General features: G+C 39.6%; 1 protein-coding gene across 2 annotated transcripts; it reads right to left on the bottom strand.

The window, feature by feature from the left end:
• Positions 1-2,388: 2,388 nt before the first annotated feature.
• LOC306900359 (cytosolic sulfotransferase 3) lies at positions 2,389-18,100 on the bottom strand. Of its 2 annotated transcripts, none has more exons than XM_079467254.1 (8): positions 17,939-18,100; positions 13,410-13,545; positions 6,655-6,783; positions 6,194-6,294; positions 3,760-3,886; positions 3,493-3,590; positions 3,237-3,411; positions 2,389-3,154 (listed from the first exon to the last, which is right to left on the bottom strand). In XM_079467254.1, the coding sequence occupies exons 1-8, from the start codon at positions 17,957-17,959 to the stop codon at positions 3,042-3,044; spliced, it is 900 nt and encodes a 299-aa protein (XP_079323380.1). In that variant the 5' UTR covers positions 17,960-18,100; the 3' UTR covers positions 2,389-3,041. The 2 variants fall into 2 exon arrangements, with proteins under 2 accessions (XP_079323380.1, XP_079323379.1); XM_079467253.1 differs by lacking the exon at positions 17,939-18,100 and adding an exon at positions 15,013-15,173.
• Between the last annotated feature and the right edge of the window lie 259 nt (positions 18,101-18,359).

Genomic DNA, 18,359 nt, shown 5'->3' with positions numbered 1-18,359 from the left:
TAGCGATTAAGACATTGCCGAAATGATTGAGTACACTCATTCAATCCCATGATGCATTGCAGTAATGAGTGAACAACTTTCGTTGTCATTGTACATTCTCGGCTAGCTGTTAGTCATCTATCGCGAGGCTCGTGTTGAATCAATTTCCGAATCTCGTCAGATGGAGGTGCCCACTTGCTCCTTCACATGAACTATATTAGTTAACTAATGTAGGGAATAGTGAATTGAGGTTATAGGGGCGATTTCGGACACAGCCATGGTTAAATACAGAATAAGCAAACTGTCGTAATTTTGTGAACTAGTTTCACATGTAAATATTTGTTTAACTGCCACCTTTGCATTTCGGCTCACTGAACATTTCCCATGTACTCCCATGTATAATTGGAGTTAAAAACTTTTAACATTTAAGGGGGTTGTGTAGCAGCTACAGGGCATGTATAGTTTAAACGCAAACAAGGCATTTCAGCTTGATCATCCATCACAATATTTAAATTTACATTTACATTTATTCATTTGGCAGACGCTTTTATCCAAAGCGACTTACAAGTAGTTTTTTTTATACAGTGGCACATTACTGCAGAGCAATCAGGGGTAAGGTGCCTTGCTCAAGGGCCCTTCAGTCATGACCTGCTGGCACTGAGATTAGAACCGGCAACCTTCTGATCACAAGCCCAACACTCTAACCCTTAGGCCACAGCTGAGACGTTGCACGTAAATGTATCTTCTACACTTTATGTAAATTCGATTTCACAATGATTAGGTTTACAAACATTTCCTGGGCTTAACTCATAATAATAATTTAGTCAAGATTCTGAAAACTGACATGGAATTACTGTTATTACTGGGAGTCAACAAAACTGCAGAAAGAAAATAAAGAGTTACACTTTATATGAATAATGTAGTTCAGTGTCTCTTTCTTGACATTACATTACATTTGTACATTAAATTACATAACAACCATACGAATTATGGTTTCTTTCTGTTTGGTTGTGATTCTATTGTGTCTTTGTCCCCCTAAAATCCTTCAATCCCCCTTTGATAATTTTATATCACACATAGAAACTTTAAATAAACATGTATACTACATTATGCACACAGGGTTGAGTCAAGGTCCTGAGGTTTAGGAAACATTACAGTTGAGGTGCATCCGAATTTGAAGGCTGTGAACTTAAAGGCATCCTGCCAGCCTCCTTGGCAAACGAGATTGGAGTGAGTCCTGGGGGTCAGGCTCGGACCTCTGCAGCTCGGAGCCAGCCACACCCCCAATCGCGTCTCCTCTGCCTGCCATGAGCCCAGTGACCCAGTCCAAGAGGAAGAAAGCGTAGGTGGAGTCGCTCCGCTTCTGCCGCCATTCCTCCCAGTGCTGGGTCAGCTAGCGATCCAGCTGGCATTTCCCCCTGCGCCAGTCCAGCCAGCATTTCCCACTTTGCAAGTCAAGCCAGCTTTCTAGAAATTGTTAGACAGGTTGATCCAGTGGGGACAGTTCTGCGTAGCCTGGACTTACAGCTGACACAAAGGCGACAATATTCAGTGCCTGCTCCTTTGTCTCTGTGGCATATTGATGGCAACCACAAACTTGTCAGGTAAGCTTTGTCAAAAGGATTGATTTTGTATTGTGTGAAATTGCTGGAATTATTTTATCTGCCTTTTAGGTGGAGAATTGTTGTCCATGGTGGCATTGATTTAATGTTTTGTTTTTATCCCTTTAATGGACTTATACTGACCGATAAGTAGGGAGAAAATAGACAACATTTGGGTCAGAATTCCCAAGAGGGGGTCTGGATTTGGCAAGCAGGCTTGACATTGCCATAGTGCTTTCTAAAATTCATGTACCCTCATTATCTTCAGTTAAAATCCAAAAATGCACTTCCGCCCTAAAATGACTATCCATCTCAAATGACGTAAATTAGACGGCTTGGCCGGAGCATCTGTTAACTCCTCCCCTTCAACTCAGTTTGCTGCCAGTTTCATTTAAAAATCAATTCAACAGCTGTTTTTAGACATCAAATCAATTTGCAGTAGAAAGTTTCCCACAAATTTTCACCTTTGAAATTCCTTTTCACTCGGAAGTGTGTCCGAATACAAAAGTAATAACGATTGCAATTTCTGGTTCACAGGGACTTTGTCGCCTTTCAAGCGACCACTCGCCCGAGTCCACAAGAGGGAGGGAAGTGGCAAGTAAAAACATAAACATGAAAGAGTACGACATCTTCTAATACTGTAGATATCTATACACACAATAACCACAAAACACTTTTGTAAAATAAACATATAAGATGCACTTTTTTACTGTCTCTGTATCTGTGAACTTTTTTGAAAGTGCGTCACAAAAATGAACCGAAACTAAATTTTATCTTTTGTTAATCTGTAAAAAAGTGAAACATATTTAATGTAGGCAAGTTTATTTATTTTTGTAAAACGGGTTAAACTAAACCCCTTGAAAAACATTTATATTATATTTTTTATTATGGCTCACAGACACTAAACAACAAAGATTTCTAATTACAATAAGTCAAGACAGCGAGTTTCAAGGAAGGAATTTTATTTTACAATTTAATATAGACCAACCGTGGGCAGGGTGTTCATACATTTCAACCCCGTCTCACGGCAATTTGTGGCATAGACACGACATTTGGAATCTATTAATTTGTGTTTTTGTAGAAAGTAGGAATTCACACAAATGAGCCATCTTGTAAAACAGGTATGAATTCCCATCAGATTGCATTGGCATATATTTATACATATGAAAGACACAGCGTATTAAAATATATTAAATTTACAAGTCGTGCTGGGCGACATGAAAAAAGGGGGAAATTCGTGTCAGTAAACACAAATTAATAGATTACAGTGTGTGAAAATGTCACAAATTCCCGTGAGACTGTGTTGACTGAAAAACACAATAGCCCAGAACTTTGCTTATTAAACTTGGATATGAGAAGCTGTTTTAAAATCATTAAAGTGATGAAAAATAAATATTCTGTAAATAAAAACAATCACCCTCAGTGAGTAAATAATGTCTAACGTTGTCTAGAACACAAGCTTTAAAGTTCAGTCCGAAACTTGACAGTGGTGTTCTTCATCTTTTGTTTGTAGACTTCATCAAACTGTTCATTTTGTGCCACAGTGAAGTGATTTTTCCAGTCTCCAACTTTACCTTTTAGAACGCAAACAAAAGCAAAAAAATAAACTTGCCAGTTGTTATTAAAAGGGAATTTAGATTAGAGGATCTCACTAACCTTTCCGCATGAAGGGTGAGATTTTAAAGTCCATGACAGGGAGTGTGGAATAATTGGTCATCTTGTTCTGTTTCATAGCATCAAAATGAACTCCTTTTGTTATTTTCTCTCTCTCCTCGGGTGAAGTTGATAATCCCAAGAAGGAGCACAAGCGCTCCACCTCACGTCCTGTGTCCTGACAGAGTCGTGCACACGATACACTTTAAACACATTGTACAGAGTCTAAAAATAACGTTACTGTATAAACGGATCTTACTTCGACCAAATCCTCATAGAACAAGTACAGTAAGTTAGAATATGTTTGTTTCTTCTCCCACCATCCGCTGACATGGTCATACCACGGACCAAACGGAACTGTGGAGTGAAATAATGATATTTAATTTCAGTTATTGTTTTAACATCTTTACTTGCCCCATGTACAACATCTTAAAAGCAACTCCTTGCATTAAAATGTTGGCATACCTGATTGAACATAATAGTTGACAAACTTGATTTAACTGTATTTTCTATCTGTTTTACTTACTTTTTCCTTCCATAAAGTTCCTTATAAAGCTGCTCCAGTCTCCCGGTTCGGGCTCTACCATGTTCATGCGTTCAAAATTAAAGTAGGAAACGGCATTGTCTTTTGCATTACGGGCTACATACACCACCTGGAGTTAATGAACAAGAACATTATGAGGATTTCAAACAGGATAATAATGTTACATACAAACAATATGTAGCTTGTACAAGTAATGATGTTCTGCAGATTAACACCCGGTCACCCAAACGCGAGCAGCACAACCGTACATGACAAATGCTTTGATCTTAATGGGTTTGTTGTTTTGGGGACAAAATAAAAAATTATAATGGGTTCTAATGGGCTCTATTGTCTCAAGTCAAGTCAAGTCAGCTTTATTTATACAGCGCTTTTTACAATTTTTATTGTTACAAAGCAGCTGTACAAGAAAACATTGACTATAAGTAAAACATATAAGGTTATGAAAGTCAAAACACAGGTCAAATATCAGACACACAATAAATTCCTATATGCAGTGTTAATTAAATAAGACTATCAAATTCTAGCAGCCCCCCGGACAGGCGAGGAACCCAAAACTCCATTGGAGGAGAAAAAAACCTGGAAACCAGGCCTAACCAGGGGATTGCAGTTCCCCTGTGGCAAAAACTGCAGCCTCTGCAAAAGCTCGACAGTGCTTGCACAACAAGGCAAAATAAAAAAACGATTAAATTTAAGATTATCATTAATAATTTTGTAGAGTCGCCACGTCCTTTGTCCAGCTCTATCATCACAGCATTTGTCAGGTCTGGGAATGGATTGCGCCCTGCCCGCTCCGGTAACCTTGGACTGCATCCTGCCCGCTCTAGTAACCTTGGAACAATGAGACAAGACTGGCTGAGAGTAGAGTACTGTTCTGCACTCTTTCATGCAACAAATGCGTCAGTTGTTATCGGAAGTGTTACTGGTTCCGGTTGATCTAACTAGTGCAGCCTAAACCTTCGGAATATATATATTATGATAGTGTATGTATGCACGATTAAAAAGATGTGTCTTTAGTCTAGATTTTATCTTAAAGAGTGTTTTTACCTACTGGATATTGCATGGAAGACTGTTCCAAAGTTTAGGCGCCAGATAGGAAAAGGATCTGCCGCCTGCACTTGATTTTGAAATTCTAGGTATTACCAACTGACCTGACGCCAGAGAGCGTAGTGCACATGAAGGACTGCTAAACCATGCAGGGCTTTATAGGCAATAAGCATGATTTTAAAGTTAATTTGATGCTTTATAGGTTACCAGTGCAAGGTTGACAGAACCGGGCTAATATGCTCATACTTTTTTGTACGTGTAAGAACTCGAGCTGCCGCATTTTGGACCAGTTGGAGTTTTTGTAATAGGCCTGCAGGGCAACCACCTAATAGTGCATTACAGTAATCTAGTCTTGATGTCATAAAGGCATGTATAAGCTTCTCGGCATCTGATGGTGACAGCATATGACGTAGTTTAGATATATTTTTAAGATGGAAAAACGCAATTTTACAGGTGTTGGCGACCTGGTTCTCAAATGACAGAGTACTATCGAATAAAATGCCAAGATTCTTTGCTGAAGATGAGGGTTTTATGGAACATCCATTAATAGTTAAGCAGTATTCTAGGGCGGTTTTCGGTCCAATAAGTAACACTTCAGTTTTGTCCGAGATCAGTAATAAGAAATTGTTACTCATCCACTTTTTTATATCGACTATGCATTCCACTATTCGATGGAATTGCTGTGTTTCATGAGGAAATATAAAGTTGCGTATCATCAGCATAACAGTGAAAGCTAACTCTGTGTCGCTTTATTATATCTCCTAGAGGTAGCATGCATAATGCGAAGAGCATAGGCCCTAAGACTGAGCCCTGTGGTACACCGTACTGGACTTGCGATTTGCGTGACACCTCATTGTTTATTGCTACATATATTCAAATTATATTTTCAATAAAACGTTAGTGTAAATTTTATGTTTTTAAAACATTGGACAAAGCAAGCTTATAAAGAGTTTCAAATGTCAAACATAAGGAATGGTATTAATTAAACATTAATTAATAACAGGTTTTAAACATCTCAAATCATTCGTCCTTAGGCTGAAAATCTGACAGATTTTTTTGTCTCCAGATGAATGATTTAAGAAGTTTCATACAAAACTAACCGCAGAGGAGTTCAGGAAATATCATGCACATATAAGACTTTCAAATCCAATAGCAGGAAGGTTAGGTCTCCGTACGTTTTGCAACCCGTTGCCTCTTGTAGCACCCTTTGTTTTTGGAGTGATACTGTACCATCAAACTTGAAAATGTGGTTACATTTGTAATTGAAGCATGCATTGTGGATGCGGTGCACAAAATGAAGCACAATGTAAAATTTTACAGAGAGAAAAATCGACTTTACTACTATAGTAAAAAAATTACTATACTACAGTACCCTTGAGTTCTGTTCCCAAAAGGACTTTGGCACCAACTGAACTGGTAAGTGAGTTTTGATGAGGCGAGGAGAAGTCTTCAGACTATCAGCCATTTCTGTCCCTGAGAGTGATTTAAAAAAATATATTTAAAATAAAATGACATAAACTACATATACATGCACTCATTAAGTAGACTGATTTATACAAAGTTACTTAAAATGAGAAAGCATCCAACATTTAACATAAAAATAAAAAATGGAATATCTGCAAGATGAGTGTCTTGGAATCTGATCTTTGCGATACATTGAGGCACAAAACTTGGGAACATCCCAAAATAAGATTTTGTTTAGGAATTTCACTTGAACCAGTGGATCTTGGTTACAACTCCCATATTTTTTTTGGAGTCCCATGACAACCACATGGGGTCAATTGAAACAGCTGGATGACAATGGACAAACTCAATTATTCTGCAATCGCTGACCTGATGGAATAACTTGAAAGCAGGACTCCAGGAATGGCACCCTCATGTAGATAGGCTGTGAAGTCTGGCGCTCTGGAGCCTCATTGCCAAAATACAACAGGTCCAGTATATAAGAAACCCAGGTAGTACCTAGTGGAAGGAGGGAGGACAAGTGGCTTAACAATCTGATTGCCATGGCTATTATAAAACATAACAAGCATGAAGAAGCTTTGTAGTCTGAAAGGTTAAATGATTCTGATCATGCAACTTTGCAGAGAAGCTAATGTTAAAAGCTACAATGTAAAAGAAGCAGATGGGCCTTCTCACTGGAGGTGTATTTACATTGTTAGTTACATGATAGTTTAAGTCTTAAAGTTATGAAGTGTATAAATGAATCTTCATCAGCGTTGTACGTAAGGGATAATGTACAGGCAGCCGGTGGTTATCACTGAAATAAACCCCGACAGTGTGATCAGGACCCGATACGAAGCTGAGGGTCTTGTATCACACCGAAGGGGTTATTTTGCAATAACAGCCGTTGCAGTTTTAAAGTAAGAAACAACGTTCAAAACATCACGAACAGCCAAATTGGTAAATATAATGTCATATATGTTATTAAAAGACTTATTAATAATAAAATCCTTGTGTAATATTAAACTGCCCTCTCAAAATGATTTACAGCATCCGGGTTACAGGGTGTTATTCATTTTGAGTGGTTGTTATTTGAAAATAAGCCCCGACATTTGAAAATAACAACCCTTGAAATGTCGCGACTGGCCAATCAGAATCAAGCATTCAAAAGAGCTGTGTAATAGAAATACAGCTTTCCTGTAGCGCAGCGGTAAGAGCATTGCGTTAACAACGCAAGGTTGTGGGTTTGATCCCGGGGATCCCGGGGATTGCACATACCTATGTATAAATGTATAGGATAATGCAATAGAAGTCGCTTTGGATAAAAGCTTCTGCCAAATGCATAAATGTAAAAGTAAAATGTAAAGAAACTACTCTATATGATCTATGCATAATCCAATACGATTTATTTGTTATTAAATGAACTGACGTTTTGCCAGATTGCTCCATTAGCACAGCATCAGTTGTCCACACTGTTCGGTAGCGTCACGTGAATCACGCATACTCACTATTATCAGCTCATTGGTTCTCAGTCGGACGTGTCGGAAAGAAACAGCTCTTGGTTCAATGTACTGGTCATCCGAAAGCTGTTGCAACCGGTTCTTGACTCATGGTTTTTATATTAAAAACAATCAAAATCAATAAGTAAGAGACTATTTTCTACCCGGGTTTTGAGGCCGGCTCGACAAATGCTCAGTTTTAATGGGCGTGCCCCATGACTTGGAAGTAAACGTCCACTGCTATGATTGGATAGGAGGTGGCATAGTAAACTTAGTTGGTGCCTTCTTTGAATTTGGTTAGACACGAAACGTTAGGTTACAAATTAGCCTGATTCGCACAGGATAAGTATTATCTGGGGATCTCGTGTGATTTAGAAATTACCTCCCCACATCTGTTTTTCATGTGTCGCATTCGCACGGGATAAGTGAAGCCTGTGATTTTATTCAAATTTACTGAATTATTTCTCGATTGTGATGGGAAAGGCTTTACGTATAGTTTGTATAGCCTATAGTTGTATGGTGTTTAAAGATATATGACCGTACATGTCAGCATTTGAGATCCGTGATCGCAAACCGGACAGAAGATCATCGCGATTGCGGGTCTTAACTGTTACGAGAGTTTCCATGATAAATAAACAAACGGGAGACAGCCGGCCAAAACGACAGTGTTGGCAGGTATGGATATGACCGGAATAATATCAAAACACTTAAACAAAGCATTCAAACACTTCAAAACAGCTTTCATAATTCGCAAACCGTGGATAAAACCTTAAAAATAGTATATGAGCCCGCCAAATCACAGAGATGCCAATTCACACAGGACTAATATTATCACAGGACCTGGGTGTTCATCAAAATATGGTAGGTCAAATGTGGTGGAATGTTTCATTTACAAATTACAGAGATGGCCGATTCGCACGGGATTAAGATCACAGACAAACTCAGCAATTATTCCAAATGACTAGAGGTCCCAGCGAATGGGGCTATCAGGCCATATCAGGCGATCTCTAATAAAGCAATAGTGACGTATAGTACAAATATGTTTTACTCACATCCTATCGGATCCAATATTGACGGCACAGCACTAATTTTAGTCTCTCCGCAAATCCAAAGTCGACCTGTGCCTTGCTCACAAAGGAATCCGTGGTGAAATGAAGCAAACAAACGCTCAATGTTTTACCCACGTGTGCTGGAACGTCTTTTAAAATAAACTTTAACCACACATTACTAATGTCGGAATCCGGAGGAAGGTTATGCTGCGACTGTGTTCTTCCACAACCAGGCACTGACTGCACAATATTTTGCGATCTTTAACGGGGCTAGAGAAGCAGTCGTTGATATTCTTCTGTGGAGGTGGTGTTCTACCTATAGGTGAATTCCCGGACATGACATTCGCTGGGCCTGGTGTCAATAACAGTTGTAATTTCAGTAACAAGGGCATTTTCAGTTCTGACACTTACAGGATGTTCGCTTGAATATGATTCCCTCTTATATAACGAAAGGTTGGGTTAAAATGTATGTCTTAAATTATGACTCCTTTAAAAATACACGCATGCGCAGTCTCATTCGGTGTGTACTGGTGATCTGAAAGCCACCGAGTATCAGGCGCTCATGCACATCAGTTCTCTCTTCTTTGTTCCTCACCCCCAAGTACATTAATCTCATTAATCGTGTGAAGCCATCAGTGAAGACCATCAAGGTGTGGCCTGCGGGGGCAGACTTTTCACTCCAGGAAAGGTTTCTACACACAGACTGGAGTCTGTTTGCTTCTCAGGCCACCAGTGGCTTTCACACGGACATCCACAGCTACACCTCCTCTGTATTGGACTACATAAATTCCACCATTGATAGTGTCACAACCCAGAAGCAGATCACCACGTACCCTAATCAGAAGCCATTGATGAACAAGGAAGTGCGCCTCCTGTTGAAAGCACGTAACACTGCCTTCCGATCGGATGATGCACAGGCCTATAGTACTTCTAGGGCAAATCTGAAGAGGGGCATCAAAAAGGCCAAGCACTGCTACAAGTTGAAGCTAGAGGAGCATTTTTCCAATTCTGACCCTCGACGCATGTGGCAGGGCATCCAGGCCATCAGTGATTACAAACCCAACCACTCCACCCCCATAGCCACAGATGCCCCATAGCCACAGAAGCTTAATGACTTTTATGCTTGCTTTGAAAGAGACAACAAGGAAACAGCTACCAAGCTCACACCCTCTGCTGACCACCCAATCATCACACTTAACGCCACTGATGTTCACATTGTACTAAGTCGGATCAACGCGCGGAAGGCTGCTGGCCCAGATGGCATCCCTGTTCGCGTACTCAGGGCATGTTCAGAGAAGCTCGCTGGGGTTTTCAGGGACATCTTCAACCTGTCCCTCGCCCAAGCAGCGGTTCCAGCATGTTTTAAATCCACCTCCATTGTGCCCATTCCAAAAAATTGTAACCCGCCGTCCCTAATCGACTACCGCCCTGTAGCACTCACACCCATTGTCATGAAGTGCTTTGAGCGGGTGGTCCTGGCACACCTAAAGGACTCTCTACCACCCACACTGGACCCATACCAATTTGCCTATCGCAACAATAGGAGCACAGATGATGCAGTGTCCATGGCACTGCACTCCGTGCTCACACATCTGGACAATAAGGACACTAATGCACGTATGCTGTTCGTAGACTTCAGTTCTGCTTTCAATACCGTCATCCCTTCCAAGCTAATCGTCAAACTTGGAAACCTAGGCATCAACAACCCTACCTGCAACTGGATTATAGACTTCCTGACGAACAGGCCTCAGCTTGTTAGGTTAGGCCCCATCTGTTCCACCACCACCCTCAACACTGGTGTACCACAGGGCTGCGTACTGAGCCCCTTTCTCTACTCCCTTTTCACACTCGACTGCAGGCCTATGAACGGATCTAACTCCTTCATCAAGTTTGCAGACGATACAACAGTGATTGGTCTCATCAGCAACAACGATGAGACTGCATACAGGGAGGAGGTCCGGCACCTGGCCACATGGTGCACCGACAACAACCTGATCCTTAACACCTCCAAGACAAAGGAGATCATCGTGGACTTCAGGAAAGCAAAAGGAGGCACACACGACCCCATCCACATAAATGGGATGGCTGTTGAACGTGTTTCCAGTTTTAAGTTCCTGGGGACTCACATTTCGGAGGACCTGTCCTGGACCACCAACACCTCATGCCTGATCAAGAAGGCTCACAAGCGTCTCTTCTTTCTGAGGACACTGAAGAAGAACCAACTGTCTTCAACTATCCTGGTGAACTTCTATCACTGCACGATAGAGAGCATCCTGACCAACTGTGTCACAGTCTGGTACGGGAACTGTTCTGTTGCAGAGCACAAGACACTGAAGCGGGTGGTGAAAACAGCCCAGCAGAAACGCTGTTTGCGTCGAGCTCGCAGCATTCTCAAGGACTCCTCTCACCCCGCTCACAGACTTTTTACTCTCCTGCCTTCCGGTAGGCGCTTCCGGTGCCTCCGGACAAGAACCAGCAGACTAAGAAACAGCTTTTTTCCCAGAGCTGTTTCATTATTGAACTCTGCCCCCCACTGATTCCACTACCTCTCTTACCTTTAACTCCAATGCTGCTATAACATTGTTTACATTGCACTACAGGGCTGCATGCATGACTGAACTGTACACACCAGTACTTCATGTTATCTGCTCTACTGGACTGTTTACACACACACAGCATCATTTGCACTCTATACTGCTCACTTGCACACCAGGAATATTTAACTGAATGCTCATTTGCACTAATGGACCACTTCCATAACTGCACTAACCTATCTACTGCACTGTAACTATTAACTGCATCCACTCATCAATTGCACGGTAACTTCAATAACTGCATTAACTAATCTACTGCTCTGTAACCTATAAACTGCATTAACTCATCTTCTGGACTGCAAACTATTAACTGCATTAAATCGTATACTCCACCGTAACTTTAATAACTGCATTAACTCATCCACTGCACTGTAACTTCAACAACTGCATTAACTCACCTATTGCACTGCAACTTTAATAGCCAATGTCAACAATTTATGCATACCTAAGTCACTTGCACTATTTTAGTCTAAATTATTATCTGTTCATATCCACCTGTACATTAATGTTCATAGTATATAGTCATCTGTATATATTGTTCATAGTATATACCTACTGTCATATTTTCATAGAACATTCCTACTGCAAAATATTTTTATAGTCCATGCCCACTGTATTATATTCTCTCATATTGTATTCTGTATTTATTCTAACTGTATATCCTGCACTTGCTAACTGCACTTCTGGTTAGACCTAAACTACATTTCGTTACACTGTACTTGTATATGTGTAATGACAATAAAGTTGAGTCTAATCTTAAAAAATCTAATCTTCACCCCCGTTTTAGTAACGGAGTAACTGAATAATCAGTCAGACACACCAGAAAGTGAGGATTTCAAGTAATTTGTGATTAGGTTTATTTGTGAGGTTTTAACGTTCTGGAACAACGAAGAAAACTAAGTCTCTGTTCAAAGTATTATTAATCGTGGAGTGTGCTTTAGAGGCTGCTTGTTTAACAATACAATACAGTACTATCCCCATTTAATATGAACATTTATTTAGGGGCAGAAACAGGGCCGTGCCTTTACATGTACAGAACATAACACTTACCTTCAATATCACATAACTCCGGCTTGTTTGTTCAGTGAAAGGCATATTCCTTTCAGTAGTAGTACATTCAACCAATCATATGGTCTTGTCAAAGCTCATAACTTGAACGCCTTTGCTTAAGACCACTCCGTGCTTTAGACACTCTTTTGAGCCAAGACGCTCTCTGAACGATAAATATGAGTCAATGCATTTCATGAACGCTAAAAAATACATTTTAAAAGAACGATTCGTTCATGGACATCACATAACTACTGTGAGTCAATATCCATCCACGATTTTCAATTTCATTAGTATTTTGGCAGGGTTAATACGCGTGACCAGAGGAACTTAAACAGCATTTGGTGAAGTGCTATAGTGATTTAAATATGGCAGGGTCGTAACTCGTAAGACAGAGGTAATTCAGTTGCAAATAGACTTTGCGTTTCCTTTCAAAATTAGGCACATTGTACATACACGTAAATGTAAATGCATGCATTTGCGTTTGAATTATGTCACAAATTGTAAATGCACAAAAAGAAAACCAAATTGCAAATGCAGTTTAAAAATACTTAAAATTCCTTTTTAAATTTGTCCACAAAATCGCCTCATAGTTTAATGTCCTCGCCAAAGGATTCAGTCGTTTTTAGCAACCACCGTTTTAAGACACAATAAAGCTTTAAAAATCACGAGCAGGTTATAATTGGTGTGTTTATGTCATAGAATAAAACATGGAAAAATTAAGAGGTTTCGTTAACCACAGACCGTATTTAGACATTTAACCAAAAAGGCATTCCATAAACTCCATTGACTTCGGGGCGATAGAACCGGAAGTGCTAAAATGCTAACTGGCTTCTGGGTTTTGCATACAAAAATATGTAATCTCTGCGATACTCTATTTGCAATAAGTGCAGCCAGATCCTGACCTAATTTATTTCACCTGCGTTGTACTGGAGCACTTCATTCAGCATACATACCTGCTTTGGGGTAAGTGGCGATTAGAATGTCATCTGGTCTTGCCTGGAAGTTCTTTACATTTTCCCAGTTGTCAGTGAAGTAGTGGATCATAGAAATGCCTTCAAAGTCATTCAGCTCCGGCCTAGACAGTTTCAGCTGCAGTTTTGAAAAAAAAAAGATCAGTTTCATGTTTTTAATTGTGATTATCATTACAGAATGATCACTGACAAAAACTAGGGATGTAAAAATGCATAGTTGAATTGTGATCTAACAATTAGTGTGGGGCTCATGAGAAGCTATACTTTATTACTGCTAAAAGAAAAGCAGATTTACATGCAACATTATAAGAGCTTTAGTATTGATAATGACCTGTAGTGTTACTTCACATTCGGGTGTGTACATAGGTCATTTACATTTAAAGGGTTCTACTATAGCTCGCCATAGTCAACTTCAATCATATAAAACATGGTTTCCCAACAACAACATTGTAGTTATCAAAATGCTGGGTGGTTGGAAAACCCCTAGCCACAGTGGCTGATAAGCAAAAGTTGAAAGTCAACCTTTGTTTGAATTGATTATAAACTACTGAATTTTACAGTTGAAACTTGGGTCATGGCATCACAATTTAGTACATTTAAGAAAGTATATACTGTAATTCACACACACTAAACCAGACGTTTGAAGAGATTGTAAATTCTTGTAAAATGTCACTGTGACATGTTTGTCCGTTCACTCATAGAAAGCAGTGTGCATGGTACACGATGGGTTTGTCATGGGTACTACCACTTATAGAAAGCCATGTATATGTAAATATGCGACCGGTTTGTAATGTAGATAACGTGACCCGTTTGTTAGGGTCCGTTCGCTTATAAACATACCTGTCATACCCATGTTGTTTTTTCACCTGTAAAACCTCGGGACACAGTCGCGTTCAAAGACGACACGCAGTTTCTCATTCACTTTATGTAACACTTCATCACTTCAACATGTTTTGTATATACACGATCGATTTGTCATGCGAGTTTTTAGCATATAGAAAACGTGACACCTTTGTCAGGAGTCTGTTCGCTTATAGAAAACAATGTGTTTGGTGTTTAAAGACAAGACACAGCATTTCTCATCGCTTTATGTGACCCTTCTTTCTTGTTTTGTCGCTGGAAGCACAGGCTCACAGCCCCGGCTGCGTTTTCTGCTGAAACTAGCAGCTCATTTGCTCATCTCCTCAAATGCAAAAATGGGCATCTAGAGCATGGCATAATACATTTTACATTCAGGCATTTGGCAGAGGCTCTTATCCAGAGTGACTTGCATTGCTTTATACCCACGATCCCTGGGATTGAAGCCATGACCTTGTTGTTGCTAGCGCCATGCTCTAAACACTGAGAAAAAAATCTCTCCCTTACATTGTGATTTGTCATAATATCGATAAGTATACATATATATATATATAATGAATTGTGACGAGAACCTTTCCTAGATTAACATTAAGTTTGTTTGTCTTAGTCTATCGGTCCTGTCAAAGAAGTTAGAAGTTTCTCTATTTATTGCTATTGTAATGAAGTTTTAAATTCCTTGACCTACCCCAACTATTCTTATATATTTGGAAAATATTGATTTACTCACTAAGGACATGTCAGGGATTTCCATTATCGTGAAGTGTTCTCTGTTCTCAGTAAATGTTTCTCGCCGTGCTTCCGTGGTTACATGCAGCCAAAGTCTACAGTCACAGTGCAGTTTATCTTATCCTCTCTCTCTCTATGTTCTTTGCACTCAATGAAATCTCAAGTTATGTAAGTTCAAACAGCCCTCTATTCAGTTCTACACAATTATTCTCTCTACAAGAAAGCCTCTAACATTAGGTAATTACTCATTTATAATGTAATAACATGGAAATAAAGTGAAGAAGCACAACATTTGATTTTCAGGTTTAGTGTGACCGCTCACAAACTCATTATCAGAAGGTCGCCAGTTCGATTCTTGGTTAATATATATATATATATATTATGTTGTAGTATGGGATATTACAAATATATTGACGGTACCAGTAAAAGTCATCTAATACATTCAGTTTCTTCAAATTTCTTTATTTTAATCTTTCCTTATATACAATAGTAAGCAGTTTTGCTTGTAGGTAGAGAGCACAGGCACATGTAAACAAACATCATGTCAAGTGTATACATATTTTCACAAATGTTTTAATAGTACAGCTGCAATGCAAATGCCATTTGGTACGTTAACTAATGAACCCCCAGACCATCTTCCTGAAGTTACAATGAAAACGATCATGGTACAGCTTTAACTCCTGGATCAATCGCTTAAACTCCCCGTGCTCTTAAGAATAGGGTGAACCCAATATGGTATATTTCTCTTCCTTTGCTCATTCAGACAAAAAACAATAAAGTCATCTTCGCTGCTGCTGGAGAAATCCATTTCTAGTTCTGCAGTTGTAAGTACGTAAAGAAAACCGCACTTGTAACCTGTATCGCTATGCGCTAAGCTTTTAAGCTTTTCTTCTCAGCAGCCAAAGAACCCTGAACAGCGGTTGAGCGCCACCTAATGTGTAGTCATGAAATGTACTCTCCATCAGCGCCATCTACCGTGCGGGCGTCAAATAGAAGAGAGCGAACATTCATTTTGTCGTTGATATGAAAGCTTGGTTCGTCGGGTATTCATTCGGCTTTATTGGATCCACACAATCTGAACTTACCTTAAGGGGCGATTAACATTTCGCATCTTTTACGATAGCAAATTCGTTATTGTAAATTTAGACACGCGGCAGGTGTGCACATTAGACCGCAATTTTTCTTCTTACCTTTTTACTGTTCCTGTCACATAAGCATAGTATAATGAAAATCTCTTTAATGTGCCATCAGAACCGAACCAAAAAACAGGGGCGTGGCTAGACCTAAAGCTCTACTGGGGCACAGGCCCCCCATCACATTTTTCTTAAAAACCTGCTGTGTGCAAGAAGGGTGCAAGACAATGCACTTTACCTCTTGCCTAAACCACTATCCCTACAGTGCAACAAAAAAACTAACCCTTTTTCTCTCAACAGCTATTGGTCTGACTTTTGTCGAAACTAGTAACTTCGTATTAGCACCTATTGTATTATTGCTCTTGTATGACATACCACTTACTACCCCTGAACTCTTTGTAAGTCGCTTTGGATAAAAGCGTCTGCTAAATGTAGAATAGGCCACTAGGACTTTGCTTTAGGACCAGAGCCTACAACATTTCTCAGTTACCAGGCCTGCTATGTTTCATATATACTGTGGGTATTAGAATATAAAATAAATGGCCTAATAAAACATTAGATGTTAACTTTTTATATACATATTCGACTGGGCGCAAAAAGTACTGTCTGGACCTCTGCCGCAAAGAAAATATAGAGACCCCCCCCACACTAGGAGACAGTAACGAGAGATTCACCAGCGTATAAACTATGATTATATTAAATCTTGATATTAAACTGGTAGAGTGAGCTAACCATAGTAAATTTACCATTTATCTGATAAAATGTCACTGTTAAATTTTAAATGTAACTTGTCAAAATCACTTGAAAAGAAAGGGAGGCTGAGCTTTTGCCATTGCCGTCCCAAAATGTGACCCTGGACAACAAAACCAGTCTTATGGGTCAATTTTTCGAAATTGAGATTTTTACATCAACTGAAAGCTGAATAGTTAAGCTTTTAATTGATATATGGGTTGTTAAGATGGGACAATATCCGGTGGAGAAGTAAAGGGTGCAAAAAAATCTAAATATTGAGAAAATCGCCTTTGAAGTTGTTAATCCGATGCACTGTAGCAGGCCATCCATTCACAAAAATAATAAAGAAAAGAAAAATCTATAATTTTGACCCACACAATGTATTTTTGGCTTTTACTTTTTTACTTTTTACTTTTTGGCTTTTGGCTGGTTGTTATCCAGGGTCACAAATGTGGAATAGCTGATACCACTTTCAATTAGAGTAATTGCTACAGAATCTCTTTTTAAAGCAAAACTACATTTTACATTTACATTTATTCTTTTGGCAGACGCTTTTATCCAAAGCGACTTACAAGTAGTTTTTTACAGTTGCACATTTTAGTAGTCCTTAAAGTATTGTACAGCACAATGGTCAATGACTGTTTCACTGTGTTTAATTAATAAACTAATCAAAAAACTAAAACTAAATTTGAGCAATAGAACATTTTCATTTATTTAGTTAAACTATATTTTTACCAGTATTAACCATGTTTCATAGTACATAACACCATGTACTATACGCTACACATCATAAACTAACATTACAAAATCAAACAAAAGTCATGGCACAGAAGGCACACATTTAACAATCAAACTAAATTAAAGATTAAATCAATCTAAATTCTTAAAACACGCAATTAATCGCGAGGCGTGTTTTAGGAAACAATCCATATCACCCTTTAACGATTAAGTCTCATCATTCGTTTCTGCCTGTGAAAGCTGCAGAGGCTTTTTTCTGGTCTCCTTGTTCAGCGTCAGATAATCCAACAACAATCGATAAACTACACAAAGACAACTTTTTACCGTTTTCTCTTTCTCCGCCATGACGTTCGTTCCGCCCCACTTCCGGCATGAGACTAGCGACCACTGTGACGTACTACAATCGGTCACTGTTGTTTGGTGTGGGCGTGGCCTAAAGGCGCTCCGTCTCTACAGTGTGTGCGTGTGTGCGTGTGTGTGTGCGTGCGTGCGCGTGTGCGTGTGCGTTCACATACCTCTATGTCTTATGAAGTCCTGCTTGCCTCCGCTGAACTTCCTCCTGGTCCATCTGCTTGTTTTCGAGACGAATGAGAAGAGCTGTCACCGGACCTGTCACTCCTGCCTCACTACCGGCCACTGCGCGTCCCGTCACCTACTAAGCGTCGCGTCTGCCACTACATCTCTCGCTGTTAGAATGGCTGACACTCAGCCAGACGCGGACGAGAGCGAACAGAACAGTGCAGCC

The sequence above is a fragment of the Barbatula barbatula genome (assembly GCF_947034865.1).
Source record: "Barbatula barbatula genome assembly, chromosome: 11".
NCBI classification, from domain to species: Eukaryota; Metazoa; Chordata; class Actinopteri; order Cypriniformes; family Nemacheilidae; genus Barbatula; species Barbatula barbatula.
Note: the sequence above shows the minus strand (reverse complement) of the source record. Positions and strands in the feature narration are given on the sequence as shown.